The 18444-nt window shown below is 45.9% G+C and overlaps 1 protein-coding gene across 4 annotated transcripts in view; it reads right to left on the bottom strand.

Moving 5' to 3' along the window:
* Positions 1–17900, bottom strand: part of ptpn4a (protein tyrosine phosphatase non-receptor type 4a) — a 264046-nt gene extending 246146 nt beyond the window's left edge. Inside the window, exons 1-2 of one of the 4 annotated variants that reach the window (XM_085986872.1) lie at positions 17809–17898; positions 10083–10155 (exon numbers count right to left, since the gene is read on the bottom strand). In XM_085986872.1, coding sequence (XP_085842998.1) covers positions 10083–10123 — 41 coding nt within the window. In that variant the 5' untranslated portion in view covers positions 10124–10155; positions 17809–17898. Of the gene's footprint in view, positions 1–10082; positions 10156–17808 lie in introns of those variants that run through there. The other 3 variants (XM_085986873.1, XM_085986874.1, XM_085986875.1) reach the window with 3 other exon arrangements.
* Positions 17901–18444: the final 544 nt, after the last annotated feature.

The following is an 18444-nucleotide window of genomic DNA, read 5'->3' as shown; positions in this document are numbered from 1 at the left end:
AGGATAGCAAATGTAACCCCGCTACTTAAGAAAGGAGGGAGAGAAAATGGGGAACTACAGACCTGTTAGCCTCAACAGTAGTTGGGAAAATGCTGGAATCTATTATGGTTGTAATAACTGGGCACTTAGAAACTAATAGTAAGATTGGTGAGAGTCAACATGGATTTATGAAAGGGGAATCCTGTTTGACAAACCTATTGGCGTTCTTTGTCTACTCCACTAGTTACATCCTCAAAGGGAAGCCGGTAGATGTGGTGTATTTGGATTTTCAGATGGCCTTCGATAAGGTCCCACAAAAGAGGTTGGTGAACAAAATTAAGGCACATGGAATTGGGGGTACAGGGAACTTTGGTTTATCCGGAGGTTAACAGTCCGGAATGCTCGAGCCACCGGCAAAATTCAGGAGTCGGTTCAGTAAGTTTTTTTTCTTTTCGTTGCTTTTTTTCCCCACTAGTTAGGCTCTGCAAGGTCTAGCTAAAGCTGTTGCTTAGCTACAGAGACGCTTGCAAGCTATGGCCGACTGTTTAGAAGTTGTTGCTAAGCAACAGGGTTTGTTGCTAGATACGGAGCTCAAAAGCTTCCGTATGTTTTAACATTAGCGCTGGTTTGTCCGGCAGTTTTGATGGGACGGCAACAGCTCGGTCCCGTCGGTGCCGGATATCACAAAGTTTCCTGTAATATACTAGCATGGATTGAGAATTTAATAGACAGTAAACAAAGAGTAGGGATAAACGGGTCTTTTTCAGGATGGCAGGCTGTGACTAGTGGGGTACCGCATGGATCGGTGCTTGGGCCCCAGCTATTCACAATCTATATCAATGATTTGGATGAGGGGACTAAATGTAACATTTCCAAATTTGCTGATGATACAAAGCTAGGTGGCAGTGTCAGTTGTGAAGAGGCTTCAAGGGGATCTCGACAGGCTCAGTGAGTGGGCGAGAGAGAACATGGCAGATAGATATGTGGCTAAATGTGAAGTTATCCACTTTGGTAGAAAAAACAGAAAGGCAGAGTATTTCCTAAATGGTGAAAGATTGGGGAATGCAGATGCCCAAAGGGACCTGGGTGTCCTTGTACATGAGTCACTGAAAGTGAATGTGCAGGTGCAGAAAGCCATTAGGAAGGCAAATGGTATGCTGGCCTTCATTACAAGAGAATGAGTACATTGGTAAAGAAGTCTTACTCCAATTATATAGGGCCTTGGTGAGACCACACCTGGAGTACTGGGTACAATTTTGGTCTCCTTACCTAAGGAAGGATATACTTGCCATAGAGGGAGTGCAACGAAGGTTCACGAGATTGATTCCTGGGATGGTGGGACTGTCGTATAAGAGATTGAGTAAACTAGGCCTGTATTCTCTTGAATTCAGAAGAATGAGAGGGGATCTCATGAAGCATACAAAATTATTACAGGGCTTGATAGGGTGGATGCTGGGAGAATGTTTCCCTTGGCTGCGGAGTCTAGAACCAGGGGCCACAGCCTCAGGATAAAGGATAGGCCATTCAGGACTGAGATGAGAAGAAATTTCTTCACACAGAGGATGGTGAATCTTTGGAATTCTCTACCCCAGAGGGTTGTGGAGGCTCAGTCATTGGGTATATTCAAAACAGAAGTCGATAGACTTCTGACTAGTAAGGGCATCAAGGGATATGGCAATAGGGTCGGTGAATGGAGTTGAGGCAGAAGATCAGCCATGATCTCATTGAATGGCGGAGCAGGCTCGAAGGGCCGAATGGCCTGCTCCTATTTCATATGTTTTTATCTCCACTTTCCTGCACTATCCCCATATCCCTTGATTCCCTTAATATTCAAAAATCTATCGCTCTCTGTCTTGAATATACTCAACGACTGAGCCCCCACAGCCCTCTGGGGTAAAGAATTCCAAAGATTCACCACCCTCTGAGTGAAGAAATTTCTCCTCATCTCAGTCCTAAATGGCCTAACCCTTATTCTGAGACTGTGACCCCTGGTTCTAGACTCCCCAGCCAGGGGAAACATCCTCCCGGTCAAGTCCTGTAAGAATGTTGTATGTTTCAATGAGATCACCTCTCATTCTTCTAAACTCCAGAGAATATCGGCCCAGTATACTCAATCTGTCCTTACAAGACAATCCCCCCCATCCCAGGAATCAGTCTGGAGAACCTTTGCTGCACTCCCTCTATGGCAGGTATATCCTTCCTTAGGTAAGGAGACCAAATCTGTACACAATACTCCAGGTGTGGTCTCACCAGGGCTCTATATAATTGCAGTAAGATGTCTTTACTCTTATACTCAAATCCTCTTGTAATAAAGGCCAACATACCATTTGCTTTCGTAATTGCCTGCTGTACCTGCATGTTAACATTCAGTGATTCATGTACAAGGACACCCAGGTCCCTCTGAACACCAACATTTCCCAATCTCTCACCATTTAAAAATACTCTGCTTTTCTATTTTTCCTACCGAAGTGGGTAACTTCACATTTCTCCACATTATATTCCATTTGCCAAGTTGATGCCCACTCACTTAGCCTGTCTATATCCCCTTGATGCCTCCTTGCATCCTCCTCACAACTTACATTCCCACCCAGCTTTCTATCATCAGCAAACTTGGATATATTACATTTGGTCCCCTCATCCAAATCATTGCTGTAGATTGTGAATAGCTGAGGCCCAAGCACTGATCCTTGCGGTACCCCACGAGTTACAGCCTGCCAACCCGAAAATTACCCGTTTATTCCTACTCTGTTTTCTGTCCGTTAACCAATCCTCAATCCATGCTAGTTTATTACCCCAATCCCATGAGCCCTAATTTTGTCTATTAACCTCTTGTGTGGCACCTTATCGAATGCCTTCTGAAAATCCAAATACACCACATCCACTGGTTCCCCCTTATCTATTCTGCTAGTTACAAAAAACTCTCAACAGATTTGTCAAACACGATTTCCCTTTCATAAATCCCTGTTGACTCTGCCCAATCTTATTATTATTTTCTAAGTGCCCTGTTACCACGTCCTTAATAAGTTCTAGCATTTTCCCTACTACTGATGTCAGGCTAACTGGTCTGTAGTTCCCCGTTTTCTCTCTCCCTCCTTTGTTAAATAGTGTGGTTACATTTGCTACCTTCCAATCTGCGGGAACCGTTCTAGAATCGATGGGATTTTGGAAAATGACAACCAATGCATCCATTATCTCTATAGCCAACTCTTTCAAACCCCTAGGATGTGGGCTATCAGGTCCAGAGGATTTAGCGGCTTTTAGCCCGTTAATTTCTCCAGTACTATTTTTTTTTACTAATACTAATTTCTTTCAGTTCCTCGTTCTCGCTAGGCCCTTGGTTCTCCACTATTTCCTGAAAGTTTTGTGTGTCTTCTTCCATGAAGACAAACACAAAGTCTTTGTTTAATTTCTCTGCCATTTCCTTATTCCCCATTATAATTTCTCCTGTCTCAGCCTGTAAGGGACCCACATTTACTTTTGCTAATCTTTTCCTTTTTATATACCTATAGAAGCTTTTACAGTCTGTTTTTATGTCTCTCGCTAGTTTACTCTCGTATTCTATTTTCCCTTTCTTTTATCAATTACTTGGTCCTCCTTTGCTGAATTCTAAAATCCCCAGGCTTACTACTCTTTTTGGCACCATGAAAAGCCTCTTCCTTTGATCTAATACTATCTTTAATTTCTCTTGTTAGCCACGGTTGGGCCACTTTTCCGGTGGGGTTTTTGTGCCTTAAAGGAATGTATATTTGCTGTAAATGATGTATTAATTCTTTAAATGCCAGCCAATGCTCGTCCACCTTTCATCATACCTTTCAATGTAGTTTCCCAATCTACCTTAGCCAACTCGTTTGCTTTTAGATTTAAGACCCTAGTTTTAGATTTAACCAAGTCACTTTCAAACTCAATATAAAATTCTATCATATTATGTTCACTCTTCTCTAAAGGCCCCTTTACTACAAGATTATTAATTAACCCTTTCTCGTTGCACAGTACTCAATCTAAAATAGCCTGTTCCCTAGTTGGTTCCCCAACATACTGATCTAGAAAACTATCTTGTATACATTCCATGAATTCGTCCTCCACCCTATTGCTGCAAATTTGGTTTGCCCAGTCTATATGTAGATTAAAGTCCCCCTTGATTACTGTATTACCCTTGTTACATGTGCCTCTAATGTCCTTATTTATGCTCTGCCCTACATTACAACTACTGTTTGGGGGCCTATAAACAACTCCCACCAATGTTTTCTGCCCCTTGCTGTTTCTTAGCTCCACCCAAACTGATTCTACTTCTTGATTTTCGGAGCTAAGATCCTTTCTCTCTACTGTCTTTATCCCATCCTTTATCAGGGCTACCCCTCTTCCTTTTCGCCTATCGCTTCCAAAAGTTGCGTATCCTGGAATATTTAGTTCCCAACCTTGGCCACATTGCAACCACGTCTTCGTTATGGCTATTAGATCAAACCTGTCAATTTCTATCTGCGCTATTAATTCATCTATTTTATTGCGAATGCATCGCACATTCAGATATAGTGCCTTTAGCTTTCACTTCTTTCTGTTTTTCCCTGATGTCACCTTAGTCACTGATGCCTTATTACCTTTGTTACTCTTTCTGTCCCTTCCTGACCCACTCTGCTTATTTTTACCCAAAACTCTACTCTAGAGCCTTGACATTTCTCTCGCTGCTTTTAAACTTACTCTTTCCTGAATCCTCCCACCCACCCCTTCATTAGTTTAAAGCCCTGTCTACTGCCCTAGTTATTCGGTTCGCCAGGACACTGGTCCCAGCCCGGTTTAAGTGGAGCCTGTCCCAACGGAACATCTCCCTCTTTCCCCAGTACTGGTGCCAGTGCCCCATGAACCAAAACCCCTTCCTCCCACACCACTCTGAGCCATGCATTTAAACCTCTAATCCGTTTGTCCCTATGCCAATTTGCGCGTGGCTCAGTTAACAATCCAGAGATTATTACGTTTGAAGTTCTGCTTTTTAATTTGGATCCTAACTCCTCAAACTCACTCAGCAGAACCGCATTCCTAGTTCTACCTAGGTCATTGGTTCCTACATGGACCACAACAACTGGATCCGCCCCCTCCCACTCCAAGTTCTTCTCCAGCCACGAGGAGGCAACACAACCTTTGGAACTCTCGGTCACGGCTGCAGAGAACAGTATCTATCCCCCTGACTATACTGTCCCCTACCACAACGACATTCCCTTTCACTCCCCCCACTTGAATGGCCTCCTGCGCCATGGTCAGCCTACTCATCCATCCTGCAGGCTTTTCCCTCATCCACAGAGGCAGCAAGAACCTCATACCTGTTGGACAAGAGCAAAGGCCAAGGCTCCTCCAGCACTGCACCTGGGGTCCCCTTACCTACCCGAGTTGCAATCACACCCTCCTGTCCCTGACCATTAACCGGACCTGTACCACTACCTAACCTAAGGGGTGTGACTGCCTCCTGGATCAAAGTGTCCAGGTAACTCTCCCCATCCCTGATGCCCCGTAATGTCTGCACCTCAGACTCCAGCTCAACAACTCAGAGCTGAAGTTCCTCAAGATGCAGGCACTTACTGTAGACGTGGTTACCCGGGATCACAACGCTCTCCACAAACTCCCACATGCTGCAGATGCGGCACACCACCTGCACTGCCATCCCTATATGACCTTGTTTTATTTAATTATACATTTCTAATTAGGTAACTTAGTTTACAGTGTAGTTTCCTGACTACTTACTTGATCTTGATTAAGTTAAGGGAACTGAAATTAAATATCTACCTAGAACACAAAGCACTACAAGCAGTGTAAGCAAAAAGCAACAACTCCTTCCCTTTCTTCTCTGAATTCCCACTCTTTCCAATTCCCAAACTAAGCACTCTGTTCAAGTCCGCTCTGTGCTCTGCAGAAATGTTTACTTTTATACACTTGGAGCCTCACCCAATTTACAAGTGATGATAATCTCCCCTGCGCCTTGTGATTAGCGCCTATTCAAGACAAGCACTTACACCTGACTTGACAGTTAACTGCCACTGGCAGTCAGCTTGTTAACTACAGTTTTTAAAGTTTTATCGGCCTTAGAAGGCATACAGCACAGGTTCACCAAAATGATTCCAGGGCTTAAACGGTTAATTTAGGAGGACAAGGTTGCACAAACTTGGTTTGCATTCCTTTGAGTTTAGACGGTTGAAGGGTGATCTAAATTGAGGCATTCAGAATGGCCTACTCCTGTTGCTATGTTTATTCTCCACAGCCAAAACCAATTTTTACTCCAGGATCCTGGAGGACAAGGACAGCCCCAGACTCTTTCTCCACAATCAACCACCTCCTTTTCTGCCTTCTATAACCTCACCTCAAGCACAAACTGACAGGAGCTCATGGATTTCTGTCGCCAAAATAGAGACCATAACTGCAGCTGCCTCTGCCACATTGTCCACTTGCCTCCCATCACCCACCACCCCCCTCTCATTCTAGTCCAGAATCCATCTTTTTGCAGCTTCTCAGCCATCTCCCACCCTCTCCAAGCTAATAGTCAATGAAACCCATCTCCGCTCAGCTTATTAGCTGATTTCAATGGTTCTTTTTCCTCAGGCACTGTACCTCAACGCTTCAAAAGTCATCACCCTCAAAGCTCGGTTCCTCTAACTGTGTACCGCACCTCTCCTTTTGCCCAACCACTGGTGGTGTAGTCTTCAGCTGCTCCTACTCTCTAGAAGGCGCTTCCTAAGCCCCTCTACATCTCTCTGCTCCCTTAAAAACATCATCCAGACCTATTGGAGATCTTCCCCCCCACGGCCACCAACCTCACAGTTCCCCAACCCCGCACAGCCCGCTTCTACCTCCTTCCCAAGATCCACAAACAGGACTGCCCTGGTAGACCCATCGTTTCAGCCTGTTCTTGCCCCATGGAACTTAGCTCTTCCTATCTCGATTCTATCTTTTCTCCCCTTGTCCAGTCTCTTCCCACCTACATCCGCGACTCTTCGGACGCCCTCCACCACTTTAACAGTTTCCAGTTTCCTGGCCCCAACCGTTTCCTTTTCACCATGGACGTACAATCTCTCTACACCTCCAACCCCCACCAGGATGGCCTGAGGGCGCTCCGCTTCTTCCTTGGAGAGGCCCGACCAGTCCCCAGCCACCACCACCCTCCTCCGCCTGGCTGAACTTGTTCTCACATTGAACAACTTCTCCTTTGACTCCACTCATTTCCTCCAAATCAAAGGTGTTGCTATGGGTACCCGCATGGGTCCTAGCTATGCCTGCCTTTTCATGGGATATGTGGAACACTCTTTGTTCCAGTCCTACTCGGGTCCCCTCCCTCACCTCTTTTTCCGGTACATTGATGACTATCGGTGCCGTTTCCTGCTCTCGCCCTGAACTAGACAATTTCATTCACTTTGCCTCCAATTTCCACCCTTCCCTCGGTCCATCTCTGACTCTTCCCTTCCTCGACTTCTCCATCTCTGGGGATAGGTTATTGACCAATATTCACTACAAGCCCACTGACTCCCACAGCTACCTGGACTACACTTTCTCCCACCCCGCGTCCTGTAAGGACTCTATTCCATTCTCCCACTTTCTCTGTCTCCGCCGCATCTGCTCCGACAATGCCACCTTCCACACCAGTGCTTCCGACATGTCTTCCTTTTTCCTCAACCGAGGATTCCCCTCTACCGTGGTTGACACAGCCCTCAACCGTGTCCGTTCTATCTCCCGCACTTCTGCCCTCACCCCTGCCCCTCCCTCCAGGAACCACGATAGGGTTCCCCTTGTCTTCACCTTTCACCCCACCAGCCTCCACATTCAACGGGTCATCCTCCGACATTTCCGACACCTCCAAAGTGATCCCACCACCAAATGCATCTTCCCCTCCCAGCATTCCGTAGGGACCGCTCCCTCCGAGACACCCTAGTCCACTCCTGTATCAGCCCCAGCACCCTTTCCCCTTGCACCGTCCCGTGCAAGCGCAAGAGATGCAACACATACTCTTATACCTCCCCCCTTCCCACTGTCCAGAGCCCCAAACGCCCCTTCCAGGTGAAACAGCGATTTACTTGTACTTCTTGCAATCTAGTATACTGTATTCGCTGCTCACGATGTGGTCTCCTCTACATTGGGGAGACCAAACGCAGATTGGGTGACCGCTTTGCGGAACACCTCCGTTCAGTCCGTAAGGGTGACCCTGAGCTTCTGGTCACCTGTCATTTTCACCGCCCCATTCCCACTCGGACCTCACCGTCCTTGGCCTCTTGCATTGTTCCACGGGAGCTCAGCGTAAGCTCGAGGAACAGCACCTCATCTTCCGATTAGGCACTTTACAGCCTTCCGGACTCAATATCGAGTTCAACAATTTCAGATCATAGCCTCGGCTCCTATTACATTTTTACTTATATTTTTTTATCCACACCTTTGTTTTGGCCCTTTCCCCCCACCCCCACCTTTTTTTTCTCTCTCCCACATGGCAGCTGTCTCCCACTCTGCCAGCGCATTTCACACCTAATCTAGCGCCGTCTTTTGTCTCCACTAGTCCTATCACCATCTCTTCTCGTTTTGAATACCTCTTAATGTCTCTTCTCTTTTGTTCTCTCCCAGCCTGGCCTCTCAATCTATTTCATTTCCTGTGCCTTTCCAGTCTTGACAAAGGGTTCACCCGAAACGTTGACTCTATTTTCTCTCCACGGATGTTGCCTGGCCTGCTGAGTTTTTCCAGCATTTTCTGTTGTTATCCAGACCTATTGGTTCAACCGTGTTCGGTTAGTTTTCTTCAAGCATAGTTGAAGGGCCTTGGTTGGGATGTTGCTTTATTTTAAAAAAGGGACAATGAAAATGAAAACTATAGTTGTTGATAGACCCAGCTTCTCCAAGTTTTGAGTCCTATTTTGCGCAAAAGATAAAATTAGAGATTGGAAGGTGTGTGAAGATAGGAGTATTTAGTCAGAGCCAAGAAAATAATTATTTTTGAAGTTACAGACTATTTAATGCACTGAGAGAAAATATTAAAGCAGAAAGAAAATATTAAAACTACACTCGTCAAAATGATAGTCAGTGGTCACTTGGGAGGATAATGGACGCACGGGAGTGATTACAAGTCTATTATAAAATGAGTTTGAAGCTTGGGAAGTTCCTAGCAGTCACATAAACCCAGATTTACTTCAATATATTCACTGTTGCCAGTAATCAACCATAAATCACTCAAACTTAGCGACTAAATCACATCAATCCATCAGCGTGGATCTCACAATTGACATGAAACACACAGGTCGCTGGCATATCTCTGTCAGGACACCAACACTTTAGTTATTCTTGTCCTCAAGTCAACAGTTGCGGAAGTCTCACATTATCCTAGTTAGCATGCTGGAGTGGAATCTTAGAGGAACCAACTCCTCCCCGATACAAAGTTAATTAGCATTGATTCAAGGAGCTAGAGAGAATTTTTAGCTTCGGTGACCAGATTTTATTTTTAAATGTTTAAGTGTATTAAAATTTTCTGGCTACTGTGCAGAAACAAAGTCCGTACTTCAGCTCCATTGCAGGCTCCAGATACGGCGATGGTGCTACAACTGGCAGTTTGAAAGTCAACCTTTCTAGCTACTGTTCCATTTGTAACGTTACAGATTAATCCATTTTCCTTTAGAAATGAAGCACTCTTTATAGCATACAATACATTCCATCAATATCAGGCCATAACATTAAATCTTACTTAAACATTGAGCGTTTACAGAGCCTGCAGAAGTGATAAACAGCTGGTTTACACAGCCACATTAAGTGGCATATTCTATCTTTGGAATGCTTCTATCGTGATTAATAATCCCAAAATAATAGATTTATTAATTTGTTAATAATGAAACATTGTTATATCAGAAATATTTCCACACAGTTTGAAGCACTCTGATTAGATAATCCTTTGAGAAGTTACAATTCTTTAGAACTTACAATGCATTAGGCAGAATGGTATCATTGTTTCCAAAGGGAAAGGTTTTGATCATGCCAAAGACCCAAAACATTTAATCTAACTCCTCAAAAAATGAAAAGGTTCACGCTCTGAACTATACAGCGTGTAATCCAACATCTTTTGCTTAAAAGCACAGTGAATCTAACCATATACAGACCAAATGCAGGAAGTCGTCTGTGCTATGCCGACCTTTCCCATCTCTATATTCTGACTTCATGCTTGAAAGCCATCTAAAAGCACAATGTGGAAATGGTCATTACAACCAGTGCACACTTTACATTTGGGTATCCAAACCAAATATATTTTCGTAAATGGTTTATCAACTGATTCAAGATGTTCGCGCTTTTTGATAGAACTCTGGATCTCTTAGTGGTTGGTTGAAGACATACATTGGCAATGGCACCAGAAAAGACCTGCCCACACTCTGGATTGGTTTATCAGTACACTGCGCTGATGCATTAACTGCACCGAGCGCCAGCTCAGTATCACAGAGTAGACAGCCCACCAGTCCAGTTAGCTGGGACTGTTTTTTGTGCGAGAGACAGGGAAGGCTTTGGGGAGGGGGTGGGAGAAAGAGCACAGCTGGCAGAACCTCTGATATTTTATGTTTTAAAAAAAGATTGAAATAGCCAAATAAATGCTAGTGAACTTTAATTTATTGGCGGGGGGGGGGGGGGGGGGTGAAATAACCAATAGGCTATTCTGTAATTAAAAAGGTACAGAGGCCATGGGGTGGCATGCTCCTTTAAGTCATGTATCCCCCCCGCACCCCCCATTCTTCCCATTGCATTTGATATTATCAGCATGCACAAAAGGATTGTGTTCCACTTTGTGACACCATCACAATCCCACTAATGAAAATGCAATAAACTAGTATCTTATCTTAAGCCACTGTCACTTTCAGTTCCTGTTATGTCACTCTGCTTTACACTGACAAAACTGATGCGGTTTGTAGTGGCAAAACTCCCACTGAATTCCATGTAATTATGCAAAATAAACTTATATACAACTCTGAATTCAGGTCCTGGTTGCCAGCATCCATGCAGTGTTAAATTCCTTGCACTCCCCATACACACAATTCTAATAAGCTTCAGAAAGAATTCAACCTTACCAATACACTGCATACAAAAGCTTGAGTAATACGTTGCTAAAATATTAAGGGTTATATCCTATAAGCCAAGGTCCTTTGGGAAGTACAGTCAAACTATTCTTAAAAGCCAGTGGCATGCTCCATAAACTTCAACACATCCAACATTCTGCTGCCCGTACCCTATCCTACACCAAGTCCCTTTCACCCATCACTCCTGTCCTTGCTGGACTGCGCTATTCCTCAATGCTTCAACATTAAAATTCTCAGCCCTGTTGATTAAACCTCCTCATGGCCTTGCCCCCCTCTCTAATCTCCTCCAGCCCTACAGTACCCCAGAACACTGCTCCTCTGACTGACCTCCACTCCTTTGCCTCACCATTGACAGCTGTGCCTTCAGCGGTCTCGGCTCCATGCTCTGGAATTCCCTCCTCCTCCTCGCCGCCACCACCACTCCCTCCTCCTCACCGCCACCCCCCCTCCTCCTCGCCGCCACCACTCCCTCCTTTAAGACCTCCCTAAAACCACCTCTGATCAAGCTCTTGGTCACCCCTCCTAATACCTCTTTCATTGCCCGGAATCCATTTTTATCCAATTATACACATCATGAATTTGCTTGGAGTTTTTTTCTACATTAATAGGCAGTATACAAGTGCAAATTGCTGTTGTTCTTTGACATTGCATGGTATTGTTTTTTTTTTTTATAAAAAGAGTGGGAACTTCTTCCAGTGTGTTGGCCAATATTTCTACACCAAATACCACCACAGAATAAACACTGGTCATTCACTTCACTGCTTTGCCGGGGAGACTGCTAGCTCGGAATGGCTACTGCTTTTGCTCACCTAACAGTCACTATAAATTGCTTTGAGACACTGATGCGATAGGGTGCTATATAAAAGGAAGCATAATATATTTTGTTTTAAATCACTTTTCTAATGCAATCAACTGCAATAGCCTTGTTACAATTATTAAAAAATGACAGGGACATTCAGATCATTTTAGCTACTCTCAGAAATGAATCAGGCCACTTCATTACCGCCCCCTTATCCTTCTACTCCTGATCACCAAGTCAGCACCCAATTTGCAAAGTACAGTAGTGCATTGCAGAAGTAAACTCCAAAATATGGGTACCAACTGCTTCAGTTAAGTGAGCTTGTGGCTTTTTTAACCGTATAAATCGTAACCTCAGATCTAACTTGGTTCTGCAAAAGCAAAAGACTACCCACCTGATCAATCCCATTCATCATTTTAAAAATGCAAATCAAGCCATCTCCCTTGCAAAAAAAACTACCTCCCCCAATGCAACCAGGGTTACCTTCTTCAGTCTCCTCAATGCTTCAGGATTTTAGGTCATTCTTGCTACCTTTCTCTTTTCTGAAGCATATATAGTGTCAGCAATGCTCCAAGTGCAGTCCAACAATTAGAACGTCAGTATCTCTTTAAACTTGAGATAATTGAAAGCGTCATTTGTGCTAAAACAATGTCTGATCTACCACAACAGTGCACTTGTGAACTCATTTGACATTTCTATTTTTAAAATTGCAATATTTATTCAGCCAGATAAGTTTACAGATCCTTGAATTTTATCACACTCCTCAGAACTTCCTGGTTTCCCATACAATTATGACATCCACAAATTAACATTTTCTTACAGTACTCTTGTTAAACTATAAATATTTGCAAGCAGCAGAGGTCCCAGAACTGATCCCGGTAGACGACCAGTCACAGCTACCCAATTAGAAGTGTCATTGATAACTATACTCCATTTCTTATCCAGACATTTCACTATCTAAACTACAACTTCATTTATTCCCAGCTGTCAATTAAGTCCTTTGTAAAGGAACCAGCTCCTGGTTCCGAAAACATCTGCTATCAACCACAAAGTATTCCAGGCCAGATTTTGGTAGCTGGCACAATCCAGCCCACACCATGGCAGTTTCTCTTTGCCAAATAATTTCTCCCTCTCTCCAATTGTAGAAAGACTGACTTTATTTTTAAACTAACAGCCCACGAGGACAAATAAATGTTCTACTATATCCATTTTCTTCCCTTTTTCAGTAGACAACGCAGTTCTCGGAGTCTCACTGTTCAACAGCAAACTGCCAACTCGATTCCTCACTTTCTCAATGGGACATAAGCTGAACGAACAATCGTGGTTTCAACTTCCTGTTTATATTTGCCTTCAACCTGAAAAATTACTGAAATCATGCTAGTGTTATTACACTGTCAAGCTCAATTTCCATTCTTACTGCTCAAAATGACACGAATCGTCGACAAAGTTTGTCAATGGAGGCCGATCGTGACCTTCAAGGAAGACCAGCACGAGATACTTCTAAACTCTGACCACGCTACTGCAATTGCAGCATTTCTTACACAATGCCATTCTAATACTTTTTATTGTATACATGTACATGAAGTGATTGCTGAATTGTGTGTGTTCATTACTCTCACTTGCACTCTTCCCAAACCAAGACAACAGGTATGTAGCCTGTTTGCAAACATCTGCAAATGTTGCTCTATAGCTGCCAGGGAGGTACAAAGGCCAGTGTATCAAATTCCCTTTGCCTTTTTTTGGTCTCTTTTGGGAAAGTCACGGCAGTGGCTCACGTGAGTACGCTCTCGTTCCACTGGCACTGGCCTTGTCCTTTTACATTTCTATGACGTGTCAGTTGAGGTGAACTATTAAAACCTTTTGAACAATGTTCAAAACAAGGTTAGAATTATCGGCTTTCATAAAAATTCAGAATTAAAAGGGTTCAGTATTAAGTTCTCCTTTAAATAGAGCATGAAAACTCAACACATCTCTAACCCAGCAGTTCTTCTACCTCTTGCAAAGCTTCGGAATTGCTTTCTAATATCATTTTTGTCAAGTTTTTTTTTTAAAAACTCATCAAGGTGAAGGATCAGTGCTGGGGAATAAGCACTCCCAGGAGAATGACAGCGCAACCAGATGCAAAGTTCACTCAATTTTGCTCCAACGGTGTGCTTTAATCTCCGTCTTAGTAAAGTGCCTGCTCCTGCACCAATCTTAATTTTCTGAGTTCCAACATCTGTAAATCCCCGCTGAGGGAGAACGACAATTTACACAGTTGTGGGCAGTTCCGTGCTATTATCCCATACCAACTACGAACTGGATTGAGGCTCATTTCCAAAAAGGGCCCTTGCAGCGTGAGAAGATACTTTCATCCCATTGGTTCAGACTGGATTGAACCCAGCTAAAACTTAGGAGGTGAAACTGCCATCCAATCTTCGAGAAATTCGTTTGTATATTCAGAAGTATCTATTTTCCCTCCGCTTTCATCTCGCCCATTGCCAACATCTATTTTCTCACTTCCATTCTCTGCTTCCATTCGAACAGTCCCTCACAAAAAGTCTTTGCACTGTCAATGGGGTGGTGGTGTTAGATTTTCCTCAGATTTAAACACAATAAACCAGGAGCTACAAATCTACATACTGCACCTTACATTGCAAGCCTGCAAAAGTATGAAGCGGAGACGAGTTAAACTCACGCTAACTATACTAGTCTCGGGCAAGCACCACAATTCTAACCATCAGCGCTGTGCTTTCCCCGACTCCCTTTTAGTTTCCAATGATTTGGGAGGGAAGAGAGGAAGATGAGTCAAGAAACCCATTCGTCTGGAATTTGTACAATGTTTTGAGGAAGTCACACTATCTACTCGCACAAAAATATAAGCTCAAGACTGAAATTTGTGCCCCTATTCAAAATACATAACAAGACATTTTTTAAACGCAGGAAACAAAAGGTCAGATGTTTTTCACGGTCTAATCAGAGGCCTCAAGGTCATCAGCAAATGAATCAATTTGCACTTAAAAAGGAACATATAGAAACTAAACAAGAAAAATGAGGACAACTACCCTCTCTAGTCTTCCTAGCCATCTCCTCTCTGACCTGGCTCAATTATAAGCTCATTCTTGTTCCTTAAAAGCTTTAACTTGCCCCTTTTCCACTGCTAACAAAGTTCTGCTCATCTCCAATTCCTCTAAATATGGCAGGCAGCAATACTGCTTTGCCTGCATTTCTCCTCCTCTGGTCCTTTACCAGTGTTCAAAAAAATAATAATTTTAAAATCCATAGCCCTACTGCCTGTAGGTTACCTCTGCCCTTAATTTGCAAAAAGCACATCAATATTTTGTTCTTCCTCATTCTTTAACCTTACTTTCTCCCTTTTCATTAATATCCACTCATCTCACTGTTCCATTCAGGAACACCGTCCCTTTCATTCATACAATTTCAACTGCCCATGTTCCCTCCCGGCGTCAGTCCTTCCAAGGCTGCAGTTCCTATGGCATCCTTCTTACACGTTTAATCATACACCATTTTTGCTTTGCCCCTCGCTCTCCCTCCCCTCTGCAGGCTCTTACTGCAGTAATATTCTTGATTCTATTGCAAGTACACTTCAGTTCGTACACTTCCAGTTTCCTTCCTTAGCATTTCTTCATCGCAGTATTCCTGCTTGTACTGCACACAAGCTGGCTCCCGCTCTCAATCCCACGCAGCAACATCCCTCCCGTTGCATCTCCCTTCCCCCACGGCTCGGGTGTAGCTTTTTTCCTCTCTGTACTAGCAATTTCTGCCAGTACCTCCCCCACTCATTCATACATTTCCGATCGCTTCCTCCCTATTAATCCCACTGCTGCCATCAGAATCGTCGCAGCCACACAGCCAAATACAGCCTCTCCATTTCCCTTTACAATCGCTGCCCTTATTGCTGTTTTGTTTTAAAATCCAGAAATTTGCTCATTGCTTGCTCCATACTCTGCATTGACTTTACTGCACCAGTGTTGGCACAGCCACTACATCACCTAATCTTTCATTCATCCATTCCAGAATTGTCGCTGCACGCTTTCTACTTCAGTGAGGTCACTATGTTCAATTATCTCGTGTACACTTATTTCCAGCTTTATTCAATTACCCACCTCACTCTAATTATTTTAATAAACCATCGATTTCTCAGTCTAGTCTTCTCCTCCTGCCAATGTCATTATACATCACCACTCATTCATACCTATACAGTTGTTATCCAGTACATATTACAGCTTCTGTAGCACAGTGCAGGTCTTTTCTGACTGCACCACCCTCTCTCTCCTGTTGGTAGCGAAGTGTCACTCAGATGCATCATTTTACATTTTCCTCCTCACCATTTCTATATCACTCATTGGAAAAATTACATTTTAACACTGCATTCCTCCCACCACCCCCCATCAAAAAAAATCATAACCTGTGCTCTCCTCCACTGCACCAATATCCCTGCTGTGAACAGTGTCAACATGATCTCATTCACTTATTTTGTATTCAAGTCTGCAATTCTCTCGCTGGACTCTCAATACTGCAACATATTCAACACTACACACATTCGGAACATGTGCAATTATAATATGCACTTTAAAAAAAATGATAATTAACCAGTTCTGACCTATTCTCTCCACACTGCACCATTAACCCTTACCGGTTGTAATGCAAACCAATTTTTTCCCTTTAAATGCATGCTGTTGCACAAGCGCTAGCTTTGTTGCAAAGTACCACAGATATAAATAAAACGCGCACCAACATTTTATCGGTGCCTCAGCTTGTACTCACTTGCGCTCTCCTCTTCCCCCCTACACCCACCCACCCATACTTCCAAGCAGTGCGAATAATGTTGCACTCTGCTAACTTGCAACAGGCTGCGAGCCATTTCCCCCACAACCTGCAAAAGTGCGCTCGCGGTCCGCCCCGCTCTGGGCTGCCTGGAACCCCGCGGATCCAATGGGCTGCCTGGAACCCCGCGGATCCAATGGGCTGAGCCCCTCTGGGCTGCCTGGAACCCCGCGGATCCAATGGGCTGAGCCGCTCCGGGCTGCCTGGAACCCCGCGGATCCAATGGGCTGAGCCGCTCTGGGCTGCCTGGAACCCCGCGGATCCAATGGGCTGAGCCCCTCGCGCTCCCCCTCTGCTAACTGGACCCCGCGGATCCAATGGGCTGAGCCCCTCGCGCTCCCCCTCTGCTAACTGGAACCCCGCGGATCCAATGGGCTGAGCTGCTCTGGGCTGCCTGGAACCCCGCGGATCCAATGGGCTGAGCCCCTCGCGCTCCCCCTCTGCTAACTGGACCCCGCGGATCCAATGGGCTGAGCCCCTCGCGCTCCCCCTCTGTTAACTGGAACCCCGCGGATCCAATGGGCTGAGCCGCTCCGGGCTGCCTGGAACCCCGCGGATCCAATGGGCTGAGCCCCTCTGGGCTGCCTGGAACCCCGCGGATCCAATGGGCTGAGCCCCTCTGGGCTGCCTGGAACCCCGCGGATCCAATGGGCTGAGCCCCTCTGGGCTGCCTGGAACCCCGCGGATCCAATGGGCTGAGCCCCTCTGGGCTGCCTGGAACCCCGCGGATCCAATGGGCTGAGCCGCTCCGGGCTGCCTGGAACCCCGCGGATCCAATGGGCTGAGCCCCTCTGGGCTGCCTGGAACCCCGCGGATCCAATGGGCTGAGCCCCTCTGGGCTGCCTGGAACCCCGCGGATCCAATGGGCTGAGCCGCTCCGGGCTGCCTGGAACCCCGCGGATCCAATGGGCTGAGCCCCTCTGGGCTGCCTGGAACCCCGCGGATCCAATGGGCTGAGCCCCTCTGGGCTGCCTGGAACCCCGCGGATCCAATGGGCTGAGCCCCTCTGGGCTGCCTGGAACCCCGCGGATCCAATGGGCTGAGCCGCTCGCTCGCGCTCCCCGCCTCTGGGCTGTCTCGAGCCCCGCGGAACCGTTGGGCTGAGCCCGCTCGCTCTCCCTCCCTCCCTTCAGATACCTGGTTGATTTCTCTCCCACTCTCCGTCCGTCCGCTCTTCCTCCCCCTCCTGACTGCTTTCACTTTTACATCATGGCTCCCGCTCTGCCGGTTAGTTGGTTGGAGGAGGAGGTGGGGGGAGGCGGCCGGGGTAAAGGGTGGTGGTGGTGGAGGGGGGGGGGGAAGCGGAGTCAGCAGCAGCCGCCGCACGGTGTTAATCGGGAGGGTTCGTCGCTCCGGGTTGAACTCGGCCTAAACGATTTCCCCCAACGCCACTCTCGCTGCCAGGCTCCAGCCTGAGTTACTCCAGCCGCGCGGGCGCATGCGCGCAGCTTTCCAATCGGCGGCGTCCGTCCTCGATGCGGTGAAAGCGAGGCTGGGGGCGGGGCGTGCGCGCGCGCCGGGAAAAAAACCCCGCCCACGTGACCTGCATTGGAAGCCACGTGGCGGCCATCTTTGTAAAGGTGCATCTTCCTAAACACAAGCCAATCCCTGGGCCTGGTGCCCAAGGTGGCAATCCACAGCTCCCAGGTTGGACGCGGCCCCCTGGTCGCTCAGGCTGCCTACCTCTCTTCCGCGGTCTGGCCCTGAAAGGAAAAATAAGGAAAGACTTGCATTTATACAGCGACTTTCACGGCCACTGGACGTCCCCAAAGC

The sequence above is a fragment of the Somniosus microcephalus genome, chromosome 4, assembly GCF_052327205.1.
Source record: "Somniosus microcephalus isolate GS21.2 chromosome 4, FLI_Smic_1.0, whole genome shotgun sequence".
NCBI classification, from domain to species: domain Eukaryota; kingdom Metazoa; phylum Chordata; class Chondrichthyes; order Squaliformes; family Somniosidae; genus Somniosus; species Somniosus microcephalus.
Note: the sequence above shows the minus strand (reverse complement) of the source record. Positions and strands in the feature narration are given on the sequence as shown.